The sequence below is a fragment of the Vanellus vanellus genome (genome assembly GCF_965231255.1).
Source record: "Vanellus vanellus genome assembly, chromosome: 5".
NCBI lineage: Eukaryota > Metazoa > Chordata > Aves > Charadriiformes > Charadriidae > Vanellus > Vanellus vanellus.
Window position 1 is genome coordinate 74,406,278 of NC_138910.1, and position 27,827 is coordinate 74,434,104.

General features: G+C 40.9%; 1 protein-coding gene across 2 annotated transcripts in view; it reads left to right on the top strand.

Annotated features, from left to right (window-relative positions):
• Window positions 1–24,683, top strand: part of ELAVL4 (ELAV like RNA binding protein 4) — a gene marked incomplete at both ends in the record, with an annotated part of 63,034 nt that extends 38,351 nt beyond the window's left edge. Inside the window, 5 exons of one of the 2 annotated variants that reach the window (XM_082484534.1) lie at window positions 7,545–7,648; window positions 17,785–17,938; window positions 18,322–18,547; window positions 19,940–19,978; window positions 24,335–24,683. In XM_082484534.1, coding sequence (XP_082340660.1) covers window positions 7,545–7,648; window positions 17,785–17,938; window positions 18,322–18,547; window positions 19,940–19,978; window positions 24,335–24,683 — 872 coding nt within the window. The remainder of the gene's footprint in view (window positions 1–7,544; window positions 7,649–17,784; window positions 17,939–18,321; window positions 18,548–19,939; window positions 19,979–24,334) is intronic. The other variant, XM_082484535.1, reaches the window with a different exon arrangement.
• Between the last annotated feature and the right edge of the window lie 3,144 nt (window positions 24,684–27,827).

The following is a 27,827-nucleotide window of genomic DNA, read 5'->3' on the forward strand; positions in this document are numbered from 1 at the left end:
TAAATCCTAGTCTGTACAAGTATGAGGAGTCTGTATTCTAATTCTAAACAAGCTGTAGACTAAAAGGATGCTGTGATGAAGAACTTGTCCTAAGCATGGAACGGGTTACCTTCATAGTTGGGTGACAGTGACAGCGACAGCCGTAGCTTAATTGTTTGGTCCTGGGAGCACCGTGCGCAGGAGCTGCTTCTCCTGTGACTGCAGTGTGCGTCGCTGGGCTGGCAGCAGGTGAAATCCCTTGATAAAGGGATGGAGGATGAATGGAACTAATGTTACTGGTATAAAATAGCATCAGACAAGGAGCAGGGTTTGAACCGGTCTCATGATCAGATCTTGTTTTCCCTTGATCTGAATCTTCTCTCTGTAGCTTACCTGCTTTTTTTAGGTAAACAGCTCTATTTGGTAACTGTCACAGAAACAAAAAAAAAAATGAAGCAAGCAATTCACTTGACCCTCCTTGTACGTTCTGAATGTATCTTCTCAAGGGCATTGATGTAACCTCCAAAAGCCTGTACTTGATACAGCTTTTCATCTGAGCTGCAGTCATTCTTTGTCCTTCCAGGAATGTGTTGAAAACACTTCTGAAATGGTTTGGAGGCTCACAGGGTTGTACTCTGAAATGGTTCGGAGGCTCACAGGGTTGTACTCTGAAATGGTTTGGAGGCTCACAGGGTTGTACTCTGAAATGGTTTGGAGGCTCACAGGGTTGTACTCTGAAATGGTTTGGAGGCTCACAGGGTTGTACTCTGAAATGGTTTGGAGGCTCACAGGGTTGTACTCTGAAATGGTTTGGAGGCTCACAGGGTTGTAAGCTGGAGCAGGGCTTACCTTGAATGTCAGTGTTATTTAGAAGATGGAAAGCATGATGAGTCTTTCTCTTGCCCATCTCTCTCCTGCTTACTGCTTTCCTTGCCAGCCATCCATAGGTGCTATTTAGTAGGAACATCCCCAGTTCATGAATCGCTGGGGAAAGCTGAAGAGTGTGCGCAGGTCAGCTTGGAAGAGTCATGGGTGGACAGCAAGTTGAGCTCAACTGCTTCAATAGAGAGAAGCTCACCCTGGCACCAGTTTCTTCCCTAAATAAACATTTGCTGAGATCAGAAAAGGCAAAAACCAGAGCTAGGAGGCTCAGAATTCATGGCGAGCATTATTTTATCTTCTGGTCCCAAACCCGGAGTGACTGAAGGCTGTTGCTGTCTGACGGCTTCTGCCTGACTAATACGAGATGAGCTGTCAGACGTGGCCTACTTCTGAAGGAAGGGATTGTGTCAGAAAAGCATCGGTGCTCGGTGGCATTCGTGTTATGGCTGTCAGGCGGGCAGCTTTAATTAGGTTTTGCATTTGGGCAAGAGACAACAAAACCGTGATTTAAGGCAGTTTGCATTGTTGCTGTCCTGTTCTGTGCTTGTTTTCGTGAGTGACTTTATAGTGGGGACTATAGTCCTTTAATGTGACTTTGCATTCCAGAGTACTCTATTTTCCAGGAAAAAAAAAAGGATATTTTAAACTTTTTTTAACTCTTCTGGTTACAGGTGAGCAATTCAGAGTTGTACTCTTTTATATGTTGCTTTTAGAATAGTTACCAGCAATAGGAAGGCTCCAAACTTGCTGGAGAAAGTAGTTTAGTTGAACTTTCCTTGTGGGAATGATTGCAGTAGGAGCTGCGTGGAGAACAACCAGCAGGAGCAGCGTATTCGTGGAGCTTCAGAGCAGAAGAGATTCTTGGGCACTTCACAGCTCTCGCCGAAACCTTCCCTGGATTAATTCCTGCTTGAGCTAGAGCGTAGCTTTCAGAAAAAAACCTGAACTTTCAGAATTTGCAGTGGTAGAAGAGCTGACTAAATAGTTGGTAGGGAGTTCAAATAATGTTTCCTTCAAAGTCAAAACCAGTACAAATATCTTCCCCAGGACAACAGCATTTGCTTTGTTGTTCCTAATCTGGTTTCTCTTGTTTCAACTGCCAAGAAATGGGACTTGGGATATATAACTCCATGTTTTATCTGCTGGACAGACATCATTTAAAAAAAAAAAACCACTGTACTTCAGATGAGTACTAATGTAGTACTGTTAAGGTTCAGCTTAACCTGTTTTGATCAGGTGGGCAGGTTGACCCCCATCTTTTCAAATGAAACTTTCATTTGAAATGAAGAGTTTTGTTTTTAAATGAAGAGTTTAAGTCTCTTCTCACGGCACCAAGAGAATGCCAAGGCATCGGTAGCTTTCTTGAAGCACGTACGCCAGGGCTGGACACAAGGCTTCGGCAGCAAAGCATGCAGCCAGATCAGAAGCAGCAATTTTTCTTTCCCTTTCTGAGTGTGTGGCTTTTATGCCAAGAAGAACCGTTTTACCCGTTTTGGCAGCATTGCCGGCTTGAGATGTGGTTGATTTTTCCATCACCCTGTATCCGTGTCCTTCGTTTCCCATTTGGAAAGCATGCCATGGATCTTGGTTTGTTGGGTTGTAATCTTGGGTTTGTGCTATCTAAATGCGTGTATCTGTTTACTGAGGAGCTTAAATTGCTTTGTACCTTTGCTCTGCCCTCTTTGTTCTTACCCTCTCGTCCCATTGTTCTGCAGTTGATCTTCAGAAGCAAGGAGTTTGGGTTTTTCCACTCATCGATGGAAATAAGCTGTTTAGGGCCAAGATTTCTTTCCCGAGAGCACTGTAGGAAAACATCTTTCTGGTGATATCCTATTCACAATTCTGTTAGAGATCTGTTGGCTGATTATTTTTTTTAATCCATTTAATGTGTACCATGTTAATTTTGTTTTAGTCAATTAATAAGCAGTACTGAATAAAGTGCTTTATAGAAGACCAAATATATCAATGCTATTAAATTGACATTCTTAAAATTTAAGTCAAACTTGTAATCTCATCAAGAAGGATGTCAAGTTTAGTTTGACAGAATCTATTTTCCATAGACCTAATTTGATTGACATTGATTTTATTACCCCTCTCTAATTCTGTATTATTAGAGTCCAGTATCGAATATTGTGTAACTTTGCCTTGCTCAGCATTAGACTGGACCTGTAATTACTTGGGTCATCCAGTCCTCCTTTTCTGAATTTCAGTGCAAAATTGTCTTTCCTCCAGGCATCTGGAATTTGTTCAGTGCTGTAAGAATTACTGAAAATGGCAAGAGAGCCATTTGCCCCTTTTTTGGAGTCTCTTCTCTGGAAGTAATCCAGATAGTCTCATTTAAGCATGTATAATTTTAGGAGCTCCTGTTTAACATCCACCTGGGTTGCTAGTTAGAACTTCATATAGCTGCTTCAGGTGTACATAACACATCTGTTTTTTCTGTACTGTTACTATTACTATCTGCTGATGAGTCAGCATGAGTGTTAAGGGATCTTTTTTCTGTAATCTAAAAAAAAGTCTTTCGTTATTCTGACCTTTACTAGCCAGAGGTTTTTTTCTGGGGTTTTTTTGCTTCTGTTTCCTACAATTTTTCTGGTCTTTCATTGGTTTCTTTCTGTTTTCCCTTTATCTCTTAATTTAAATATGGAATTGGCCTAAGCAGACTGGCTTACAAAGGGAGTAAAGGTCTTTAACTGCCATTGCCTTTTTTGTAGTTGCAGATTTTTTGGATGCATGGATAAATGTTATAAACAGGGTATATCAATTTTTTCCATATTCTTTCTCATGTTTTGTTCTAATTTTGGTGATTTTCAGCTCTGAAATGGAGCCTTCTGAAATACAAAATATGCACATTACCAGCTTGGGCTTGGCTTTGCGTGTGGGTTTTTTTGTGTTTTTTTTTTTTTTTTTTAAGGCTGTCAAGTCCTTGATCACTTTTAACCCTATTACCGCTCACTTTAAGACCTGTTCTTTACCAGATTGTAGGAGGTCCGCTACGGGTCTTCTGCAAGCTATATAAAGCGTTCGGAAAGAGCAATGGTAATAGTGGCACATAACAAGGTGGTGTTTTAGGATCAACTAGAATATCTCTTGCCTGCCCTACTGAATCACAGTGTGCGATGAACTATCGGATTCCAAATCACAGAAAATATTTACTATTTACGGTGCTGTTCCTGGGAAGTGTAGCATGGGAATGGACTTCAGTGTCTGTGTGGCATCCCACGGAGAGGTCCAGCTGCTTGCTTCGTGCTGCCAGATTGCGTCCAAAGAAATGTTACCCTTTTTGAGTGCATGCAATGGGAGTACATGATTAAAAAAAAAAAAAACCTGATAGTTCATACTGCTTCACTGTATTCTGGAACAAATCCTTCTCTTCTTTCTCTACCGGCAACAATTTTTAGTTCTTTCACATCTAGAGTCTGTGTTTGGTCTGACATAAGGTGTGTTGCTCTTGAGAGTAATTTGAAAATAATATTTTTAGCTGGGTATATAATTTTTTTGGTTTCTTAGCTGTAAATGTTTTGCATGCTAAAACTTTATGATGTCTGCCAGCAGTCATAAAGCTTTTCACAAATTATTCTTTTTCTGGCTTTATTTTCTTTTCAGTTTTTTTTTGAGACGGAGGTGTGTGTGTCTGTCTTCATTAAATGATGGTGTTTAGGGGAGATGCTTGAAAATAGAAAATAAACCAAGCAAAATCTACCCCTGAAGTGGCAAGCACTTAACTGAAAGATTTTTCTCCCTTCAGCTTCATTGGTACAAAGTGGAGTGTATGGCATAAAGCAGCAACAGGAATTTGCTAATTGAAACAAATGCACGAAGATGTCAGTAGGCTGCAGAGGGTTTGGGATTTAAGATAAAAGGAGAGGTTTTTTTGAAGTAATGAAGTCAGTGCTCAGAACCCTGTGTAGACCCACCCTAACTTTTGTGAGAATATAATCCAGCGAATATAGCAATTAATATACTTGATATGAAATCACAACCAATAGCTTATGAGTAACAGGCCTTAAATTCTGTTACAAGTTTTCTGTATTTCATAATGTTCAGGAGTATATACTCACAAAAGGAAATCATGTTTCTGTGTACCTATTCTAAGCAAAAATTTATGACAGCGTAATTGTTTTCTTTAAGCTGGGTTCTGCGTGCATGCGGATGGCTTGCTTTGTGCTGGTACTCCTTATCCATCACCTTGGAGAAAATGTTTTTCCAGCTGGTAGTGAGAATCGGAGGTGATGATGTCCGAATAACTTGAATAACGCTACTGGAGAAGTCCAAGGAAAGGATTGAATGGTCTATGAAATTCTTGTACCATTTCTTTCCTTGCATTGCGGTTATTTCCCTTCCCTACAGCTTGTGTCATCTATGGGCTTGTTATCCACGATCTCTTCCTTCAGAAGCACTGACAGAAGTGAAAATATCAGGATGAGAGATTACTAAAAATCATTGTATATATTGTAGAGATTGGTCAGTCCATGTGCCTCGAGAATAACAGTGGCTGGACCTGGAAGGCCATGTGCAGACAGACTGACATAGATCCCGGGGCTTTGCATCAGCTTCTCCTGTTGTCTACGCACCTCTGAAGGCTGATGGATGGTTAATGGGAAAGTGGGCACAGGTGTAGGTGTATATATACACACACCAGATAACTCGGGTTATCCAAGCTCTGGTCCTTGCATCTCCCTTCCTCCATCAATAAGGTTTGTTTCCTAGAGAACGGCTTCCTTCTGCCTAGGACTGTTTAGAATTGAGTATATTAAGGACTTTTTAGGCACCGGCATCGGGGCTGTGTAAAACATCTCAGGTAGACAAGGCGAGGAAGGCAGGGCATGGAGGGTGTCTTTACAGTGCTGCTGCTCCAGGCTTCATGCTCAGTCAGACTTCAGCTTGTTCTCAGTTAATGTCGTGTAACTTGGGGAAGAATATTTTTGTGGAGATTAATTCAGCTCTCCGGGAAGACTGGGTATGTTTTTATACTTCTTTTCTGAAGTTAAATTGGTTGGATGGAATTGCTCCCTGCATATATTGTGGGCTAAAACAGCCATTTCTCATCCTTACGCCTGCATGTGGGCATTTCAGGCATGAACTGCGGTGTTTCCATGGATTTTTAAGGTCTTCCATCGCATAGTTAGCAGCTTTTAGTGCTTTGATCTGATTCCGTAAGACAGAAGTGCTCCCTGCGTTTGTGATACAGCAAACGCTGTATTTTTTTTTTTTTTTTTTGGTGGCGTCTGACTTTGAGAAGCACACAGATGCTTTTTTGTAGTCCAGGAGACAAAGAAACAAAGCTTTGTGCTTGGGAGGCAGGGTCTGTGCCTCGGGAGTGCATCGAGGCACTTGGTGTGCAGCTGCTCTCCCAACCTCCGCTTGCCCCTGGCGAGCAGGAGCTGGGTCGCCCTTGGCTGCTCCTGTGGATAGGAATCTTTCCGCGAGTGCTGCCCTTCTCCTTGGGAGGGATTTCCACGTTTCCTTTCTTTCCGCCTGTGAGCGGGAGCGCTTCCATCCCCTGCGCATCGGGGCCCGGAGGCAGGTCCTCTCTTGGCTTGCTGCTCTCCAGGTGTGTGGGAAGGAGTGCGGCCGGAATGCAGGACCACTGATTCGTGAAACTTGATTATCTATGTATGTCTTTAAGTGTATGTGCCTTCATTTAAAAAAAAAAAAAAAAAAAGTAAGAATTGCTGTGTTTTCCAAATGTGCAAAATAACTTCAGTAGGAGGCTCGAGGAGGAAGGGATCTGGAAGCGGCGTCTATCGTGTTGCATTAATAGAATTGATGCTGCAAAACCGGTACTTGGGAATTGGGGATAAGGTAGTGCTCTGGTACGGGTTCTGGGAGCCCGCTGCCGACCCCTGGCGCTCTCCCTGCGTGCCCGTAGGACGAACAGCACGGCCTCACGGCCTCCGTGTTACTCATCCCGGCTATTAACCAGGTCTCCTCTTTCGACTGCAAACGCAGATCTTGATAGTAAAACAGAAGCTGTTGAAAGGATTTTGGCTGCTGAAGTGGGCTCCTGCCACCCCGTGTGCAGCAGCGGTGGTGGCAGTGTTTTGGTTTTGCCGTGGTCTCTAAGAGGCGGAGGAAAGCTTTAACGCGGCCCCGTGCCCCGCTGCAGTGGGATCCGTCCCTTCTCTCCCCACTCGCTGAGCGAGGAAATGAGATGTAAAGGTGGTTGGCTGCTTCTGTCAGCTGCTTCAAGGTTAGTGTTAAAACACTGTTTCCTAATTTTTGCATTTTAAACACTTATGAACTTGTTTATAAACAGTAGCAAAATTATGTGTGTATATTTTTTTTTTATCATTTTTAAGAGGTGGCCTCGTTACTGCTCTGGCAGGTCAGCCAGTTACGTTTATTAGGAACTCGGCACAAAACTCTTACACAATTCTGCTGCTGCCAAGCCTCGTACGTGCTTTCCAGTTAACTCCTGGGGAAGGCGGGGGGGGGGGGGGGTTTGCTTCTTTCTGTTTTTAAAGTAGTATTTTCAGAGCAGCAATTTAAAATTTTTGTAGTGGCTTTTACTCTAAGGAGATAATGAAATGGTGAAGAACAGCATAGAGACCATAGGGGGAAGCAGGAGTGAAATGAACAGCGTAAGAAAATTGTGTTCCCACTCTTGGAAGTTGTTCCTGTGCTTAAAAAAAAAAAAAATACTGAGTCCTTTTTTTTTCTTTTTCTTGTGTTTTCAACAGGGCAGAGTTTAGGGTATGGATTCGTTAACTATATTGATCCAAAGGATGCAGAGAAAGCCATTAACACTTTAAATGGACTCAGACTCCAGACCAAAACCATAAAGGTAAGACAATACAAAAACCACTTTTAAACGCCTTTTGCTCAGTTCAGGAAGAGGAGAAAGTAGTTGAAACGGTTTCTGGCAATTTCATCACTATTTTAACCTCCATTGTAAGGGACAGTTGGTTATTGAGCTCCTCCTTGGAACAAGGGGAGGACACACAGAAGACAATCTCTTCTCTGAAACTGCTGCTCTTGTCAAAGGGGGTAAAGTAAGAGGAAGCTCCTTAAAGCACTGCAGTGGGGCTTAAATGTAGAATAAACCAGCTGTAGTGATACCGCTACCCATAAACAGAGGTGAAGTACGTGATGGTGCGTTTGTAAGTGACACATTCGTGTGTTTTAATGGGAATTACCTTGATGTGGAGCTCTCTTTTAGTGACACTCATGTTGTTATCAGGTGTTGAAAGTATGTTTCACTCAAGTTAAAAATGCCGTTCTCAAAAAAAAAAAAAAATATATTTTTTCTCAATTTCCACATCCTTAGTTTGATTTATTCTTTTAAAAGCTGGAGGGATTAGAGATCCCACTGAAGTCTCTCGTTTCATTGTTGTAATAGACCATTAGTTATTCAACGACCTTCTTTAGTGGTCTCACAAGAAAAGCAAGTTTCTACACTGTCACGTTTTTTGCTGCATGGCTGATAAAGCTTTTCTGAAACAGCTTACAGAAGATTTCCACATTCTGAATTGTGACAAATAACACAGCTTAAGGAATGTGAATCAAAAAAACGAAGGGGAACAAACAGCAGATCTGATTCAAATTATCTGGAACTGCTTTGGTCATATTTGAAGGCTGGCTTTCGATTGTAGCGTTTCCTTAATTTTTTTCCCTACTTAATTTGTATTTCAAAGCCAAAAATGTTACAGAACTTAAAAATTGAATTTTTAGTTCAGAAAATACTGGTATGAATAATGTCAGTGACTTCGTATCTTGCAGAAAAGGTACTATATGGTCAATACTTCAGTTGCGCTTACCCTTTCTCACTAAAGGTTTTGGTTTGGACAAAGTGGTATTCCCTAAAGCAAAATATTTGTTGCATTCCTGTGCATCTCTAAGGATTTTCAAGCAAGTTTTTCCCTGGTCTGTTTGATCAGTGAAGAGCCAAAATCCTGAGCTGAGGGTTATGCAAATGGTGGAGTATCTGCATGGACTGCATAGAGAAGGCTACTTCCAAACCTCCCTCAGACCCAACCAGGCTCCATCCCATAGATATGTATGTGGGCCATATATCAAAATACTTACAGCATGATTTTATAGAGTTAAATAGAAAAACTTACAGGAATGTGTAAGGCAAAGCAGCAAAATCTGCCGTCTTATCTTCTGCTGCAGGTGGATGTATGTGCTTGGCCTCAGCAGTTTCTGCTTACAGTGAAAAGTTGGGCACTAAGTTGCTCTCCAAATTGCTTTTAAAGGCGCATTATCAGGAAAAATACAATATTTTGAAAGTACTAACCTATCTTCTAAATACTTTATTAAAAACTCAGTAGAAGATGGAAAATCTAGATCAGTTTTAATGCAGCGTTGTTGTATTTTGAACGTTATTCAGCATTAGCAAAGGTGCTACACTTTTGTCATAAGTACCTGTGTTGCTTTGCCTGGTGTGTTTTGGGGTGTTTTTATTTTTGTGAGCCAGAGCAATGCTACTGTATTCATAATATTCCAAGGTTGCAGGAAACATGAGCTACAAAAAGGCCTCCAAAAACTCCAACCCACGCCAATTATTATTTTGTTTCTGTCAGGGGCAAAATTAAACCATTATGCCTTCCTGTTTATCATGTATAGTAAGGTGGTGGGTTTTTTGTTATCCAGGAATTTCCCATGCTAAAACATCTTTGCAGAATGTTTTTTAATTTTTTTTTTCAATTAAGTATAAATTTTACAAATACAAGTGGTTTGTTAGGTTTGGGTTTTTCATGCTTATTAATAGCTAGTAGACTTTTATAGAATACATGACATTTTGTTGGGCTCTTGAAAGCTGTTAAAATTTAATAATAAGCAAAGAGATTGACCTAACCTACATGCAGAGGAGCTGCATAATTTCCTCTGTGATTGGGAAGTTGTGTAGGCTTTTTTTTTTTTTTTTTAAATAAACTGGTTTTCAAGTCAGTGTTTATGTAGTTGCCTAAAACCAACCCAAGGGAGCCTTCTAGTCAAATAGCCAAGCTTTGGACACATGGACATCTAATCGGGAGTTTCCAACCCAATTTTTAATTGCTGAATCGCATGTGATTACTTCACTTACCCCCTTGGTTTTTTTTGTATTTTTAATTATGTTTTGCCCTTAGAAATATTAATAAATAAGGCCTGCTTCCCTGGTGCTGTGTGAGGGGGATAGAGGTTTCCCAATGTTCACGGTAACGGAGTAGCAAGTCATGTTTTCACCGCTCTGGCAGCGCCCGTGTCGCTGACATCCCTTATTTCCAAAGGGTCGTAAAGCAGCGAGAAATCCTACTCGGTGCCGTTGAAGTCTCCTCGCTTGCCTGTTGCCCCCACGTGCCCCTTTCTAGCATCTCGCTGTGATTCATTATAAGGTTGAAGTATTTTAATTCCTGGAATTACTATATTTAATTATCAGAGGCGATTACTTTAGTCTAGCTAGATGCCCTTTACAGTTATTAAAAATGCACTTTCGGTGCATTAAAAAAAAAAGGAGAACATATAGAAAGGGATTTGGTGGCTAAAAAATATTTAATTAAATACTAGAATAACATTGAGCTGGAAAAGTACTGAGGGGTTACTTTATTCTGTTTTCTCCCCGAGTGTGGTTGGTTTTCATGCCCCAGAGTGAATCTGTAATGTCCTGTTGATGGATGGGCTGAACCCCCACCTCTGCCCGTGCACGGGCTGACCGCAGCCCTGCAGGTAGCGTTTCTCTGGGTGCCTTTTGTTTGGAAGCTGTGTTTTGATGGAAACTTGAAATGGATAATCTGTGAAAGCCCTTTTACCAGGGCAAATTACTTCTGCTTGCCAAGGTCACCTTGGTCCCGCTGGCGGTGTCCCATCTCCCTGCTCACCGAGTCGTGGGCTCCGCTGTCCCTCGCACCTAGGCTGAACGTGAGCGGTCATATTTGCATTCATTTTTTTGACCCCACGAGCCTAAATTCCTGTTTAAAAAAAGATATATTTTCTGCATGTGTCCCCAGACCCTGTCCTTTTCACTTCTGTAACATTTTTGTGGCAGCTTAATGCGCTCTCTCTCTCCCGATGCCTTGCAAAACAGGCATAGAATCACAGGAGGAACTGGTTTTATAGCAGGATCAGCAAAACAGCTCGGCACAGGCTGCTCTCAGATGTGCGGACTAAAATAACTGAAGAAACATTCTTTTTTATTATTTCACTGTAACAATAAATAATCCCTTTTCACTGTAGCAGCTAAAATATTTATGTGCATTTTATTTAAGTCAATGATGCCCTTTCAAGTCAAAGTCGAGGGGTGACTATTTACAGAATATCTGTTTGGGGAAAGTATTGAAGGAAGTGTTGCAGCGGTAATAGGTTATACACGTTATGTTCCTCCTCAGCTGATCATTGTGCATATTTTATTTACGCCATTTCATAGCATCATCTTGTGAAGCAGAAGGACTTCACTTTATTTTTACAGCGAAAGCTTGACATAATTCTACAAAACAGCTTAGAATGAGGGAAGATTGTGTGTGTTGAAATAAATATATATTCCAGAAATTGAATCTATTTTTAGAAATTAAATTTGCCCATCCATAAAAGCATATGAAAGGTCACTGCTGCTGTTGAAGATTGCCTGGCAATTCAGTTGCATCAGATATCAGAGAGAAAATAAGATGTGTGATGCATGGGGGACAGATTGTTTAAACTGTGCTGCTTTGCCCTGAAAAAAAGGACAGCGTCTGAAAGGATGTGAAGGGAGTGTTTTACAATTTACATGGGGATTCAGGTGACCTGGCTTCATGTTGGGGGACACTGGAACAAGGGCGGAGCGGAGTTTTGAAGGAAGTTTGAAATCTAAAAAGAGCCAATGACCCCCTGAAGTGCGGTCTTGCGTCCCCTTCTCCTTCCTTTTCTCTGTTCCCTGAGAAATAGGTTTGTTTCTTCCCTCGCAGGAGCGGGTCGCGCGCTGTGACACTGCTGGAGCAGAGACATGTCTTGAGCGAGGGGAGAAGGAATCTGGGTTCTCTGAGCCTTTGATGCCTTCCAGTTCTTAAATCCATCAAATCTATCAGATGATAAAATACCAGACAGACAAGATCGTTCCTCTGTGGTCAGAGGCTTCTTTAGTTATTTTAATTTTCAGTTAAATGAACAACGTGGAATATAGCTGCTGCTATTTTGATGCTTCCTGTTGTTGGCTCAAAATGTTTATTTCTGCTTTACTCTCCTGTGTTGATCGATAGGAGTGGATGGTCCTGGTTTAAATACAGTGAATAGGGCTGTGGGAGACAGTACTCCTGTGTTTTCTGGAAATAAAGTAGTAACGTTACTGCTCAAAGATCTTGCTATTTATCTTGGCTTCCCTGGCAGTTTTTGAAATGCCAGATACTTGTACAAAATTCAGGCTCTAAATCTGTCTATGTTAATTCTTGTAATTGTCTGCAAAACTACAAACCACCCTGTCACTGTAGGGTAACCAAATAACAGCAGCCTCGGACTTCTCCATCCTCCAAAGTCATTTGTCAGGAAGATTGCCTTCTGGTCCTCTTCGGCGGTGGGGGAGGAGGAAGGCTGTGGCAGTGAGCGATGGGGAAGAGCTGCATCTCCTGCACCCCATCCCAAACTGCTTGGGGGGGGAGGGGGTGTTAAACCCAACAATTTTAGTTGCAGCCAGAAAAAGCCGTTTTGTTGGTAGTTACGGTAGCAGGGCTCTGGAAGTCCTACATTTTCCACCCATAATCTCCATAGCCTTCTCAGGGGCTACCTGCCACCGCCTGCAGCTGCTTCTCCCAGTGAAGAAATGGGGTGTTGAGCAGGGGAGGGCGTACGGAGAGGTCTGGGGATGCTCTGATTTGTGGGGGAGCTGGGGAAAACAAAACCCGGGGGGAGGGCTTAGGTAGGTGTTCCGTGAGGGGGAGGAGAAGGAGGGTTTGGGGGGGTGGAAGATACGGGGAGGAGCTGAGTGTGTTGGGCTGTGGCAAAGAGGGGTTTGCATTTCCGAGTTTCCCATGTACGCCATTGCGTTGGGCTCCCTGTGTGTAGAGGGACGCGGTGTGTGCCGCATCCCGAGTGCTCCGCCGGCTCAGCGGCCGCCTTCGGACACGCTCGGCTGTGTTCCCCTCGAGCTCCAGCGAAGCCTGGTACAGGGCAGAGGTGTAAAAGAACATTCATTCCTTTGCTTCCTTGAAAATTCAGATTACAGGCGTTTGCAAACTGCGGATTGGGGATTTAGTTGTTTTATGGTTCCTTTTAAAATTAAGATAATTGCTTGTTCTGTTTTGCGGTAGTTCAGTGTTAGTCGGAAGAAGGGTTTTCTGCTGTGACGGCTGCACCCCGGGACAAAGCCTTGGATGTGAAACCTTAAAGATGCCCCAGACATGGAAAGCCTCAACTAAGACAACTTTGGTTTTGCTCTTTCGGAGCCTCTGTGTAACCTTTTGTAACTTTGTAGTGCTTATTAACAAATCCTCCCCCACCCTTTGTGCCCATGGTGATGCTGTGGCTCAGAGGACCTTTCAGCGCTGCCTTTGAAGGTTCCGATTTGGCTCTGCTGCTTCCAGCAGGCACCAGAGTCTTTACCTGTTAGCTTTGCACGTCTTCTCTTAATTGAGATTTCTTTTAAGCGCTTCAACTTTTGCCGGTGAGTCCTTTTCATTCCACAGAGCTGGAGCAATTATTTCTCTTAGCCCTGCTCCTGATACAGCCAGAGTGCTTCTAGGTTATTATCTATGGATGTATTTCCTGAAATGATGGGACAGACAATTGTATCTTACCTGCAATCATAATTAATCCCAGCAAAATGGCATTGAATTGCTCAACAGTAAAGTGTATCATCACTCCCCTCCGTTCCCCAGCCCAAGGGCTTGGGGAAGAGAAAGGACAAAGCAGCACAAGCGATGGATTTGAAAATATTCCCGATTCTGGTCTCCAGCCTCTGGACCAGAGGGCAGAAAAAGCATGTAGCTTTCACAGGAGGGTTTCTCAAATATGTGTTTGCACAAAATACAGGCATGGACAAGGGCCTGGAAATGGCTGTGGAGAAACATCTCTTCTGGCCATAGCCCATCCTCTGGTGTTAAGCAGATTTCACTTCTGTATGTGTGTGGAACGAGTGAGATTGCGCTGCTTCACACGTGTGAAGCTCCTTGAGCGGTCGTGTCGAAGCACTTCAGTGGGTACCAGTGGAGTAAGAGGCAGTAAGTGAGGGAAGGGTTGTCCCCATTTTACGTGTTTTGACCTCAGGCAGCAGAAAGTGAAGTGAATCATCCCAGAAGTCATGCAAGAAATCCTACGTCTCGGAGCAAAAAGATAAAGCGAGGTCTTTCAGAATTGAGGTCACCAAGAAGTTTAGTATTTCTGAATGTTTTGAGCAGGGCAGGGTGGCTCTGCTGGCAGAAGGATGATGCCGTGCCTCTTCGTAGCAGATGGGAGTTGAATTTTGGGAGGAGGTTCCTAGAAATGGACTTTAATGTTTGAAAAGTCCAGGGTTTGAGAAGTCCAGCATTAGCATACGAGCTGAAGGCATCTGTTATGATGAGCAGCAGTGGAGTGGTTGTCAGTGTTTAAATGGCTGCTGTTCCATGGCCAGCACTCTGCCTCAGTAAGACAAATGGGCCGCGTTGGTGCGCGTTGGTGCCCCTGGGTGCCTTTGCTGGGGGCTCTGACTCGGAAGGACCAGACCGCTTCAATTTACGTTCTGAAGAGTCTCGAGGTTAGAGATTTTTCAAAAAGTTTTCTACGTGGGGAGAATGGGTAGGAAATCAATAGGGAAGATAATTACTTTAACTTGCAGGTATTTTCCGTGCTCCTGAACAAGAGTGTGCTTTACCATGGAAGATACGAAGTGCTGGACCTTATGATTCTGCAATAGTGTTTGGAGACGCTGGCGCAGGATCTTGAGATGGCAGTTTATACTGCAGAGGAGCCCTTCTGTGGGCTAATGTTCAATGTCAGATGAGAGAATATCCTAGCAAACATTTTTCACAGTTAATATGTATATATTTATAGAAACTAACATCAGGGGCCAGCAAGCCATAAAATGAATTGTGCAATGTTTTATTATCTTTCTTGCAAATTTCACCAAAGAACTTCTAAATGATCTTATGCAGTGAAATATAACATCATCATTCGACCTCCAACTGTCATCCAAATGGACAAACATTTTAATGTTGAGAAATGCCTGGGTCAAACAGTAGTTTGGTGTTCTTCAGATCATTTATTTGCGTTTTTTGTGGTGGCTAGGATTTCCGTATTCTTTCCTCTTTCAGCATCCATTATGGGGTGCTCTTGCTGCTGTAAGCAAAAAAAAAAAAAAAAAAAAATGCTGCTTAAGTGTGAATATAAAGAATTAATGCAGCGTCTTCACCCAGGGCTTTGCGATCTTCGGTGATAAAATGGGAGCTGGTTTTGGCTCCCATTTTAACTTTCACGGCACAAGGAGCTTCTGGTCTGGTGGAGGGTCAGGGTAGGCGATTCCTTCCTTTGATAGCTAATACACGGGAAGACATCCCGTCCTCGGTACTAACTGAATAATAGCTTGAAAGCGGGATGGCACAGTCTAACAGATCGATTTGTCATTGGCTGACCTGAGAGGGAAGATGAAAAAGATTCAAAAGCAGATAAATAATTGACATTACCAGCCTTGAGTCCATTCAGCACGCAACCTTTTCTCCTTGATATTAAAGACGGCTGAGTTGCTTTTGGCAGCTTCTTTCTTTGGGCCAGGCTCCCCTGCAACCTGAATGTTTGATTGCAGGAGGAAATAAAAATTAGACCTGAGGGGCGATAGGTGTTTACATGTGCTGTGAGTAGATGGATTTGTGAGCGCGTGCTGTCTCTCCTTCCACCGTGTGTCTGCGTGGCCCACAACAGCAGAGCATTTTCTGTTTGTAGAAGTGTATATATATAAAATGTCAGGCACTCGGTGCTCCGGGAAGTAGTGTTTTTTTGCATATCCCAATACTTTTCATCTTCCCTGTAATGTGGCATTTGGTTAATGAATGTGCCAGAGTGAGAAAACCCAAAGGAAACCCCTGGCTGTTTTCCCAGGAACTTTATTAATTTTGCAGCTCTCAGTTTTGAGGAATAGGTAAGGTCCCTACCGCTGCTCCAGAGAGGCTCTTAAGTGTTTTTTAAACTGTTATTCCTAAAGCAGGTTAAACTGTAGGTGTCTGAACCCTTACGGTACCCACTGAAGGTAAGGCATCTGCAGAGCATGGAGAGAGTCTGCTTTTCCGAATGCCCCGGCATGGGGCATGAATGAGAAGCCACTGACATGAGACCACCAAAGTCAGCACAGTCAAAACCAGTGATTTTTGGCATGGGATCTGTAGGTGAAGGCACAGTGTTGTCATCCCTGGTTTCCCCAAGCACCTGGTTTGGTCTTGGTTACATAAAAGCCAAGTGGTGCTGCCTGTGTTCTGGTCCTGGGGCATCAGAGGGGTGTTTGGGACCAGTGATTAAATGACTTAAATGCTGCACCCCATCAGGAGCTCATGGGCTGTGAGGTCCTAAATCGCTGAGGCACAAAATAGTTTCCACCTCAGTATCCTTCTCCCTTTCAGTGCCGATCTCGGCACCTGGAGGTTTCTCTGCTCGTTACGTCTGCTTGTGCCTTTGTGCTGTGCCTGAGCTTGCCTCCCTGGATGCAAATGTTTTATCTAACCTCTTTTTTTCCACATTTCTTTCCCTAAATTTTTCCACCTCCTCTCTCTAGCATTCTCTCTAAATGTTAGATTTAAAAGGTTATGTACAAACATGTAAGTTAAAGAAGTTGCCAAAAACCTTAAAATCTAGAATCTTTAGAGTTTGTCTGCTATTATGCAGAGAAGATTGTGGAAGCAAATATTAGTCATTCACATCATTTTCTGTGTTGAGTCAACATCTATTTTTAGGTGTGGAGCACATAAAGAAAACTCTTTGACACATAAAACACATAAAGACATTCATTTGACATCATTTGTGTTTGGGCTAATGCTCGGGAAGAGGGGAAGACGATTGCTGAATGCATTGTACTTGTGATGGGACCCCCACGTTTCCTTCCAAGACACGTTTTAAGACATAACACAGGAATGTACTGATCTGTTTATATTTAAATAAATCAAGGTGAAGTGCAAAATATTCAGGTTTGGATCCAAACTGTTTCAGATGTGCTGCGAAGTAATTGTTCGTGATCTGTGCTGATTATTTGCCATTAGGCTTTATCCGGGAAGTATTTTTATTACGTTAAATGTGTGTATTCTGAATGTATATATTTTAAAAGTGCAGAAGGCTTTTTATGCACATACTATAATTATAAATCTGATTCATAGGTAGAAGAGCAGTTAAGAGAGTCCTGATTTAATAATTTTCCAGCAGCGTACATGCAGTGCCTCAGCTAGATTTCCTTGTTTGCTTGGCCATAATATTTTATGGTCTGGTTCTGGGCTTATAGTGCAAGGGAACTTCTCGTGATAAATTGCAGATATTACAATGAGTGTCAGAATACAGTTCCCCGAGCAGATGTTCATTTAGTCTAATTTCACCAGTACTTTACTGTTCATCCAGAACAGATCTTGCCAGCTCAGGATGAAAACACAAAGAGAGATGGCACAAAAGATCGCATATCTGCAAATAACCTGATCTGTTTCAGACACTTGGGGGGTGGGGGGCAGAAAAACATTGCTGGAACTTCGGGGTGCTGTGTGTGCGCTAAGGTGGTTATGTGTTGGATACAGTAAATCATCCATACACCCACAACCCATAGGGGTAAATTTACAAAGCCGTGCGTAGGAAGATGCACATTAATGTACCTCTGAACAATAGCTATTTTATGTGTGCACTTAAAGAACCCTTGCGTTTGTTTTTAAGGCCTCTCTAGCTCTTCCTTTGTTCTTCCTGGCTTTGTTGGTTTTGCGGAACAGGTAGTGTCTGAGCTCAGGGGTTATTGCCTGTGAAAGAAAATAATCTGTCTGTTTAAAAGGCAGAGGGTGGCTCTAGCTTACTAACACACCTCTCCTTTTCTTCCATCCGTAGGTGTCGTATGCCCGTCCAAGTTCAGCATCGATCAGAGATGCGAACTTGTATGTCAGCGGCCTTCCGAAAACAATGACCCAGAAAGAATTAGAGCAGTTATTCTCACAATATGGGCGCATCATCACCTCACGGATTCTGGTTGATCAAGTCACAGGTTAAAAGAAAACTCTTCTTGATACGTGCATGTTTTTCTAGAAATGGCAAAACTGTAAATGCCTGCTGCCAGTTTGAATTTAAGACAATATGACTTCTAGTGTAAAATGCAGTACCTGGTTCGCTATAAGCATAACTGTTTGGAGGCATAACTGCTGCCTCATTAGAGTGGGATTTCAAAATGCAGAATGTTGTGTACTTAAAATGGTTGTAATAAAAATGGTAGGGGCTGATTTTGGAGAACACAGCTAGGGAAGGGCGTTTGTCTTTATAGGACTTAATTTTCAAGCTGTGTATTCTGTGAAGTCAAAACCAACGTTGTTTGTTACGTAGATGAGGCTGTTGCTACAAATATTCATCTGTTCGCATGTTTTTACTTCCCAGGGGTTTCTCGAGGTGTGGGATTTATCCGTTTTGATAAGAGAATAGAGGCAGAAGAAGCCATAAAGGGACTAAATGGCCAGAAGCCTAGCGGTGCTACAGAACCAATTACTGTGAAGTTTGCCAATAACCCCAGCCAGAAAACAAGCCAGGCACTCCTTTCACAGCTGTATCAGTCTCCCAACAGACGCTACCCTGGACCACTTCACCACCAGGCTCAGAGATTCAGGTAATTACCTGGAAAAGAACTGAAGTTCCACCAGCAACAACAATGTGGGGCAGGTGCTGTGCAGGAAAATATGCTTTAGTTGCGTAGGCTGACCTGATTTTCTTTGTAAAATTAAATATTCTTTCCTGGAGAACGAGGAGGAAAATCTGCTGACAGCAGTAGTCATGTTGTATTTACTAAAACAGCTGAAGTACTGTACAATCAGATCTCATGAAGGGCTCATGGAAAAAGGGAGGACAGAATAGAGTTACACTGATAATCAAATGAGCAGTGACTATCCTGTTCTTTCTCATTTTTTTGGTAATGCTTTTATTTTCTGCTATATTATTACAGTTTTGATGCAGCTTAGACTTTGATGTTAATGACAGTGGATTGGTAGCAGGAAAAAAGCTGAGTCTGTTCCAGTCAGCAGCAGTATCATTAAATGTATTAGCCTGAGATATCTGCTCTTAGTATAAAGAGACCTTGTATTAGTCTCTGGTGTGATTCTTCAGATACTTTGGGGGATGTTTTATGCTTCGCATTCCGAGTGTGCTGTTTCCATCTGATACATAAGCCAGCGTTAGCAATACATGATGTTCTCATTACTCTTATGTTTGATAATTTCAGGCAACCTAACGTTCAAATAATAGGTCTGCCTTCAAAAAAGAAAACTCGGACGTACTCGCGTAGCTGAGCTGCATACTGGCTTTAGAGAATTATTTAAAAGTAATTTTAGTTTTTCACTGATGAAAAGTGCTAATGAATTAAAGATAAAAGTCAGTCATACATTAAACTCACGCTTGTTTCCATCTTTGGCACGCAGCTGTGTCCATTGAGGTTATCAGTGAATCATTCCATGGATAAGAAGGACTTCAGTGTGCTCCCATGGAAGGCAGATTGATTATATTGTGCGAAATTTGGTGGTCATTTAGATAGACATATTGTGGAGGTTTAATACTAAATATATGTAGTATAGTGAGGAGAACGCGTTATGTTAAAGCAGTTAGAATCAAGAATTTTTCCAGTTTGAGAAATTTTTGACTGTAACATTTTATTTCCAAGTTAACTGTAAATGTAAGGTGAACAGTTGAATTATTTGCAAAAAAAAAAAAAATCATAGTAACATTGTCTAAAATAGACAAATCGGAAGTGGATGTTTAAAACCAAACCCTGGAAATGAAGGTTTTCTCTAAGACTGTAGCCAAGTTAAATGACTGTAAAAGCTGCGGTGGAAATTTCAGTAGAACCTCAGACTTAACAAAGCAGGCCGGGAGTTGTTAGGCTCCTTAGATGTGTGGGAAACTTGTTGAACGTTTCTTCTTTGAAAATGGAACGCTATTAATAATAGTTCCATTGAGCGATCTTGCCATCTGTGAGACATTAACCCAAAGACCCTCCTTCTCTTTTCAGGCTGGACAATTTGCTTAATATGGCCTATGGCGTAAAGAGGTAATTAGAATTCCACAGATTGCCAGATGTCCGTGTTGGCACAGATTGGTGCTACAATTTATTTTTTTTTTAATTCACTAACTTTATTTTTTTTTAATTCCTTCTTTTCTTCCACCAGCATGCCAAATTCTTTTTAAGTTGGGACTTCAGTTGGTTTTGTTACTTTAAAGGCCACACATGCAAATTCTGTGGGGTTTTTTTCAACTTTTTTTTTATTTACAGGTGGGCTTCTCATGGTTTAGGTGCAACAGCTATAAGCATTCAAACTGCAGCCGTCTTGCTAAATGGCACTTTTTCCAGAATCAGAACTACTCACTAAGTCTCTAATCTCATAATGGAAAACCGAACAGTCAAAAATCAGAATTACACTGCTGTTGTCTAAACCTCACAGTTAAGACCACCTTTCTACTACATGTGGCTTCGTGTGACTTGAAAACATAGCTGTGTGCACCTTAATCAGCCCGACGTTTCTTTTGTTACAGGTTCAATACTTTGAAATTTTCTCGGTGCTTGAGATTTGTTTTTTGTTTAATAGCTCTGTGTGTCCGTGTGTATGTGCATGCGTGTGTGATAAAGCTCAGCTGTTTTGTAAACATTTATGCTGTTTCATGAGTGTGTTCAATGTTTGATCTGATAGCTGAAATGAGTTGAAGTGTTGTTAGTGTTTCTTCTAATGGCACACATCAACGCAAGCCACCTTACAGCAAAACAAAGGTGTAGTCTTATTCCTGATGTTACCGTAAGATCTCCAGCCAGCCCCCACAATTAAGATGAGAAAATACTTCTTAATCTTCTGAAATGGTCTGCTCACCACACTTGAAAATTATTTGAGCTTTTTTAAAGCTCACCCTGTAAAATGGTATGGTAAGTATATCTTTACACTAGCTAGTAGTAGACAATAGTATGGGTTTTAACAACTGCCACGGTAGCTATCATACAAATCTTAAGACTACATACAAATCTTAAGACTAACAAAAGTAATAGTCAAAACAGAGGCGATGTATCTTCCCAGAAGCACTACTTCTGGTGTTCATTAGGACATTTGTTACATTTGCAATATCCTTAGTGGTAATGGTGATACGATGAGTCAGAACTTACCACCTGATTCTCCTGCCTTCTCCCCTCATTTGTTTCTTGATGTGCTGCCAGAAACAGGGCAGAACTCGCAGCCTCAGGTATCTGTCAGGTACAAGTGTCAGAAGGATGGCTTTTTTTCGGGGAGTTTTCCTTGGGTTTGCTGCTGCTTTCCCTGGAATTGGACTGACGTGGTACAGGACGAACAGGGCTTAGTCCAACTAGCGAGGGTTTGAATTTGATTTCCTTTGACCTACAGAGGGAAAAAGTTACTTATCTTCTGGGGTTGTGTTTCTGCTTTCTTAATACTCAGTCTGCAATGTTAGTCTTAAATTACAACAGTTTTTTTAAGCTGTATTGTAGGCATCTTAAATTAGCTGTCTCCTCCAGGCAAATCTTGAACTTGTACTTGCACTAGCAAACCCCGTTCTTTGCAGGCGTAGGTTCACACCAAAAAAATACTGTATTGGTAATTTCTGGAACTGCCTCTGAAACATCCACAGTGTAGTGTTTCTGGGTTTGGGGCTCGGTTTGTTCTCTCCCCGTGTTAATTATGTGGTACTGATGGAAGGGGTGAGATGTGCTGATGTGGAAAAAAGGTTTTATTGACACTAATTTCAGATCACTTGCTAGTAGCAAAGCTGCTTAGGCAATAGGTTATCTTGTATTTGTGTCAATACACTTGCACTAGTTTTGTGCATGTTTTCTTGGATTTACAGCAGCTCCTGTGCTCATGATACATAAATAGTTGAAAGCTGTGTAGCTCCTGAAGGTTTCCAGGGAAAAGCTGCTCTCCAGTGAACTGTATGAAACCTTAACCCTTTCCATCAGTGCAGCATTCCTTAAAAATGCAAAACTTGATAACATACTGTGTGACGTGCACAGCTTTGCATTATACAGACTTTACTATAACATACCTTACAGGCTAGCGTATACACTAATGTTGTGCTTTCTTAAATTTAAACATTGCAGAAAAAGGGGTGTTTGCTGGCTTACGTTACTAGTACAGTTGGCACTTGTCAGGAGTGGGCTTAAAGTCCCATCTTCTGAATTTCAAAAGAAGTTGAGGCTGTTGGCTTGTACAAGCTCTCAGCCCTGGCCGCCTTAGTTACCATGCTGTGTCCGGTGGAAGGAGCAGTATAAATTGGCCTTGTCCAGCTGTCTGTTTTCAGCAGCTGGGGACATACCACGGCTTAAAGCCGTGCTGAACCATTATGGTGATGTTACTAGTTAAGGTACGCGGGAGAGAAACTAAAGCATGTCGAGAGTAGGATGTGCAAAAGTTCAGTTCAGTGGGAAAATTGCTGTGTAGTTTTAATAAACGATGTTGGCAAACCTGCATGTATGTCTGAGGATCCGGTGCTGTGAGCATTTGTGAACTGCTCCTTTATAGCGTTGCTACACCCCAGTGACGTTCCTCGGCTTAAGATGTATATTCCAAGTGTCTTTTTTCCTTGAATATATGTATAAAGTGCTATCAGGAGTCAACATAATGGTGAGCAGCCATCAAGTGTGTAGTTTCTTTTATGGCTGTCTAATACACGCTGCATAATATTGTGCAGATTGCTAAATGCGTGTGAAAATATTCTAAGTGTAAAAGGAGAAGTTTTGGAGAGCACGAGAGCTCAGCAACACTGAGTCGTCCCCCCCCTCTGCTCCCTCAGTCATCACTTAGAAAATCCTGAGGAATTATTATTCTGTTCTGGTATTAAAACTCATCATATTGAAGGTACATGTGAAACTAGACTTTTATTAAGACGTTTCCTCTGTGCAGTTGTTATTTTAAAACAGATCCCAAAGTGTAGCTTCAGAAAGCATGTCATTTTTTTTCTTTTTTTCAAACTGATGAAAGGAAAATTATGTTGATCCTGAGGGTTGATACTGCTTAACATCTTCATTAATAACCTGAGTCACGGGCTGCAATGCGCCCTCCTTGCGTTAATGGGTGACACTAAATTGGTGAGGGAGCAGGGGCAGTCACCGTGCTGTGGCCGCGGCTGCCACTGGGGAGACCTTGACAAGCTGTGGGAACGTGGCAAAATTCAGGCAAGGCAAATGTAGAGTTTAGCCCCTGACTGCTGTCTTCAGCTACCTACAAGGGGCATTAGGAAGAAGATGAAGCTGAGCTCTTCTCAGAGGTCAACTGCAAAATGACACAAAAGTCAACGGTAACTGGTTGCAGGAAGGGAAATTCAACTCGGTATGAGGAAAAATCATTCACGGTGAAGACGGTGGAGCCCTGGAGCAGGGGCTCCAGCAGTGGAATTCCAGTCTGTGGAGACTCAAAACTTTCCTCTGAAAGAGCATGAGCAGCAGGTCTAATTTGAGAAGTCAGCCTTGCTTTGAGCCGGAGGCTGATCAGATGACCTCCATAGATCCTGTCCAGCCTCTGTTATTCTGTGGTGGTTCTGTGTTCATAAACACATTACCTGGCTTCAGCTTCCCAATTCACATGTTCCAGTTACAGATAACAGGTCCCAAAAGACAATGAGGAGGGGAAGTTGGGGTGTTACATCAGATTTCTAGGAGCTTGCCTCTCTCCGTTGACTCTCCGAATAACCTAAGGGCCTGTTGTGGGCACAGTCTCACAGTATGAAGGTATTAGTTGACATGCTCATTAATCATATTTATGCACTGTTTTACTTACTCTACAATTGCTGCATAAATCTCTTTAATATGTGGCCCGCTTTAGGACTTCTTTATTAACTGGATGTTTTCCCAGTGTATGTCAATTTTAAGGACTGTGTTAGGAGGAGAACTAAAATCTACCACTTACAGATGTCTGTAAGTTTAATAGTATTTTTAGCTACAGAGGCTACTGTTATAGCTGAATCCCGACTGTGGCATTTCATATTAATCCTTAAGATAAGTCTTTATGGTTTTGGGGTATTTTTCACTGCAAACTAGCAAGAGGTAAAGCAGTAGATCTCTGCCCTGAAACTATATTGTGATAAATTCCTACAGGCCTTTTTAAATGAACTCGTGTTTATAGCAGCATGTGCAGGCCCTTTTTGACTTAGATTGTCCTTAAGCATTTCTTTTATTAGACCTTTGTATACATCTAAGTAGGGCTTATCCTTGAAGGAGATGCATTTATGGCCAGATTTGGCCTGTTTGTTTAATGTGGCTCCCCTCCACTTAAGCAGGAGGTAGGGATCAAGGGTGGCTATATAGGATATAGCATCTTCCAGGGATAGGATCAAGAACCTTCATTAACATTGGCTTATTTATTTTAAAGTCTTGGTTCCGTGTAGCTTGTGCCAAGAGATATATTTAGAATAGACCCCTCTTTTTACTTGGTAGGTTTTCTCCGATCACAATTGATGGTATGACGAGCCTTGTTGGAATGAATATCCCTGGTCACACCGGGACTGGATGGTGCATCTTCGTCTACAACTTGTCTCCCGACTCGGATGAGAGCGTGCTGTGGCAGTTGTTTGGTCCCTTTGGAGCAGTCAATAATGTCAAGGTGATCCGTGATTTCAACACCAACAAGTGCAAGGGATTTGGCTTTGTCACCATGACCAACTACGACGAAGCTGCCATGGCGATTGCCAGCCTTAATGGATACCGTTTAGGAGACAGAGTATTGCAAGTTTCCTTTAAAACCAATAAAACCCACAAATCCTGAATTTCATATCCTTACTTACTAAAATATATATATATAAATATATATACGAACAAAACAAAACAAAACAAAAAACTCTTCAAGGCTTATATTCAACCATGGACTTTATAAGCCAGTGTTGCCTAAGTATTAAAACATTGGATATCCTGTGAGGAACAGGAAAGGATTTTATAATGCTTAGAAAAAAAAAAAAACCTTTGATGCATTGAATGTTCTTTCATAGCTGTCGTTGTTGAATATAATATACATAGATAACAATGTGCAGGGATTTTTACCCGGCCAGCTAGTTTTACTACCTTCCTTGAAGGTGGGTCTTTTTAAGATGACCATTCACTCATTTGAAAAAATAATAAAACAAAAACAATTTTTACAAACTAATGGGATTAAAAGCGAGAAAAAATTTTTGTTTTCTTTTCTTTTTTTCAAAACATTGATTGAATCGGATTGGTAAACCCCCCACATAAATTAAAGAGGAACAATAAAAATTGCAAAAAGAAGAACATAATTTTGCAACTTTTTTTATTTTTCCTTTTTTCTTTTGTATCATGTGAACTAAACAGTCTTCTGTTAGGGAATGGGGTAAAAGGGGGATACCTGATGACATAACAATTTAAATAACATTAACAATGTTGCCAAAGAGGTGGTCTCTTTGCTGAAAATGGGTTTCAAGAAAAATCTATTTTTATAAAATATAAAGAATTTTTACAAGAGAATCTGGATTTGAGAAAAAATATTTTGACTGGCTAATTTAGGGGAAATTGACAACTTTGTCATGTTCATACTGCACTGGTAACTTTTTAGAGATCAAGATGTGTGTTTTAAACTGGATTAGTAGATTGTTTTTTGAAGGATGGGCTACAAACAGATGATCTTCGTATCTTTTCATAGCATGTAATAAAAATATTAAATACAGTACGGGAGAGTGTTCTTCCCAGGCACGCAGTTACCCACAGTCAAAACCCAAAAGCAAGGAGATGAGTTGCAAGACGGTTTTTCTTTAAGTCATCAGTATGGGATATCAGCAGAACAAAAGTTAAAAAAATTAATTTTTTGATCAAAAACTTCCTTGGTTTGAGCAGTAGGTGCTACAAAATTATTTACATATCTTAGTATCATAGTTAAATGTAATGTGTTTAGAAAAAATACATTTGCTTTAAATTTGTTAAGAATTTTCAAATTCACTTTATAGCCCAAGCTAATATAATTGGGCTGTGTTGGCACATTTGGAACACTGTTTATGTTGCTTGAAACACTTATTTATTTAATTGCCGATGTGATGCATATGGCCAAAATCAAATATAGCTAGTTTGGCTAGTCTACTTATTTGTTTACTTAAACTATGGGAAGAAGCATATTATTGTGTCATTTTGTTGTGTGTGTATGTGTATATATAATATAAATATATATATATATAAAGTTATTTTTTCTTTTGGTTAATTTATTATAAGTTGTAACACTTTGCTAGTTTTGTTTGTATATGTCTTAAAATGTTTTCTTATGATACTTAAGTGACAGAGGTATCAAGGTAACTTGTGTAGAAATATTGTTTGATATATTGTCATGTTTGTTGTGAATATTTTTTCTTACTGCACAGTAGAAAAGAAAACAACTGGGTCTTTATTTTAATGTAATTCAGATTGGGGAAAACAGAGCTAAGGGAACAAAATGACTGAGGGGGTGCTCTCCCATGTCCAGTGCACTGATCATTTTAGTATGTTTGTGCTTTGTACGGTTATATATTTAAAACAAAAAAGGGTCATGCTCTTCCCTGAGTACTAGAAACAGTTACTCGCTATGCATAATCTAGTTGATAGTTAAATTTGCTATTGCTTTTCTTGTCTTGTTATATAAAATCTTTTCAATACAAGTTTAGTCTTAATGGTAATAAAACGTTATGGTTATTTATAACTTGTGCTTATTTTGTGCATTTTTTCCATGCTATACCCACTAACTGCATGTAGACTAAGTATTGTTTTTTCACACTGAAGAGGCAAACTTTTGTAGTAGACAAATAACTAAAGCAAAGGCTGCATCATAATTTTATCAGTTTTTTACGTTAACAATGTTAGATTTTAGTTTAAAGGAACACTCATTCAATGTTCAGGGAAACCTTTATACATCATCTGCTATGAATGAGCGCAGTTTGCTGGGAAAGTTTTGATGCATTTGCTAAGCATTAGTGGGGAAGGCATGTCAGAATCTTTTCTCTACGATGTGTTTTACTATCTGAATAATAATAATAATTTAAAAAATCTTTCTTAGGACCAGGCAGTTGTATACTTTAGTTATAATGAATGACTTCATGTTAACCTTGCTAGTTTAGATCATTTCTGAGGGAAAGTATTGTAAATGTTTTTTTCATAACCTTGTTGTGTTTGAATTATTTGTACTTTAATTGTCCAGACAATAAATGAAAGTGTGTAGAATGGCTATGGACTTTCCACCTTTTTAACCGTGTTCAGATGTTTTAGTAATCCCAGCTGCACCTCAAACGAGGTAGATGTTAGAGTCTGATTTCAGAAGCGAGGTCTTCGAGAGAGAAGCGTACTAGTCAAACCAGACTGAGCATGTTCATTATTTGTTTTTCCTTCTGAAGGTTAGAAAGAATCTGCCATTTAATTTAAGATGTTGAACACCAAATACCTAACTGTAACTTTATTTGAATGTGGAAGATACTGATGGATTTCTACTATATACAGTATTTTTACACAATGAAAATATTAACTTGGTCCATATCAACACTTAACAAAAGTAGCGAGCAAATTTTGGCATTAATACAGTTTTTAAGCCATCATTTAGTTGGACTTTTCTACTAATATGCTGTGAATGTCATGCAATATGAAACAGTGTACATATCTGCTGTACAACAGTATATATGATCACATTCCAAATTTGATTCTTTTCACCATGTGTTACGATGAGAGTTGATACTTCTTTCAGTTGACTTGTTTGAATCCCATTAATACAAATATTCACTTCATGTTTATGTTCTGTAACATTCACTAATTGAGAAAATGTACCTTGTAAAACTGCAGCATTGAATTTCGTAACTGAGATTAGGAAAACTATATCGGAGGGCTGGATGGACTGTGTGGTTCTTCAGCTCCTTCACCTATTAATAAACTTGTGTTTTTGTGAGATTAAGTT